The sequence below is a fragment of the Aphanomyces astaci genome, assembly GCF_000520075.1.
Source record: "Aphanomyces astaci strain APO3 unplaced genomic scaffold supercont1.130, whole genome shotgun sequence".
Lineage (NCBI taxonomy): Eukaryota > Oomycota > Saprolegniomycetes > Saprolegniales > Verrucalvaceae > Aphanomyces > Aphanomyces astaci.
In genome coordinates this window covers 92,992-94,171 of record NW_009798393.1, presented here as the reverse complement: position 1 = coordinate 94,171, position 1,180 = coordinate 92,992, and the positions used below count along the sequence as shown (strand labels likewise).

Below are 1,180 nucleotides of genomic sequence, written 5' to 3'. Positions count from 1 at the left end.
ACCTCTTTTCTCATGCCTCTAGACAGGTTATGAGCCTCCTCCCATCATCTATGCAGCCCTTTGTGGGCATTTCTCCTCGACAACCTCCGGCCTCTGGCTTACACGCTCTCGAAGACGGACTTCTTGTCCCAAGCGACGTCCCGCGATCTTGCTTAGTTTGCTCTACTCTACGCAAGACTATGTCCCTCAAGGCAACCGCATTGATGCTCTCAACATCAGCAAGATGTTTCTTGAGCTCGATCAAGTACGGCAAGTCCTGCTTCTAATGCAGCGTTGGTGAGCTACGGTTAAAACCATGACGTATAGTGTTGCGGGATTGCGGGTAGGGCAAGCAGGAAGCGTGTGATTAGCAACACCGCGTGAGCATAGCTCGGGATAGTAAAAGCGTAATCGGCTTGCGTAATCGTTTGGGGTGTGGGCGCTGGGGCTACAACGGCATGCGTGACAGCTGCAAGTTGGGCTCGTGTTTGAATGACAGCAGTAAAGCCGTGGTCACACAGAGCAGACGCTCGTTGTGGCAGTTCGTAATAATAAGCCGAAAAGAGTTACGGACGTGAGAATCAAACGATGGATTGCTTGGCGGTGCATACAGTAACAGTGGAGTTGGTCACGACTTACATAATTCCTTGTCACCAATAGAGGTGTCGGACATCGCAGACAGAATGTAGCAGTTCCAAATACAGTTTTAGTCGTCGACGGATGAAACCGCAGACAGATCCAGAGAATTGAAGGAAGGCGGAGTCATATACACACAGTAGAGTTTGACGAGGTCAATGAGTTGCACGGACAGAATGTCGATACAACTCTCCTCCGCAAGAGCGTTGATTCGCAACTTTCTTGGTTGCCTAGCTGTTAATGAACTCGCGTTGAATGGCGGTCGTGTGCGCCTTTATTTCTTTGAAACGCGCATCACGATCGGTCTCCGACAGAGTAGGATCCACGACGTAGGGTTTGCAGTGTTCGACTTGATCGAGCTCGATGTACAGCTTACTGAGGTTGAGAGCATCATTGCCGTTGACTTGGGGGGCATAGTCCTGCGTAGAGTAGAGCAAACTAAGCAAGATCGCGGGACGTCGCTTGGGACAAGAAGTCCGTCTTCGAGAGCGTGTAAGCCAGAGGCCGGAGGTTGTCGAGGAGAAATGCCCACAAAGGGCTGCATAGATGATGGGAGGAGGCTCAT

The 1,180-nt window shown here is 51.0% G+C and overlaps 1 protein-coding gene across 1 annotated transcript; it reads right to left on the bottom strand.

The window, feature by feature from the left end:
* Nucleotides 1-845: 845 nt before the first annotated feature.
* Nucleotides 846-1,180, bottom strand: H257_18009 (hypothetical protein; the record flags this gene model as incomplete). The annotated part of the gene is made up of 2 exons (XM_009846999.1): nucleotides 846-1,034; nucleotides 1,085-1,180. 2 exons carry the CDS (start codon nucleotides 1,178-1,180, stop codon nucleotides 846-848), a joined length of 285 nt encoding a protein of 94 aa, XP_009845301.1.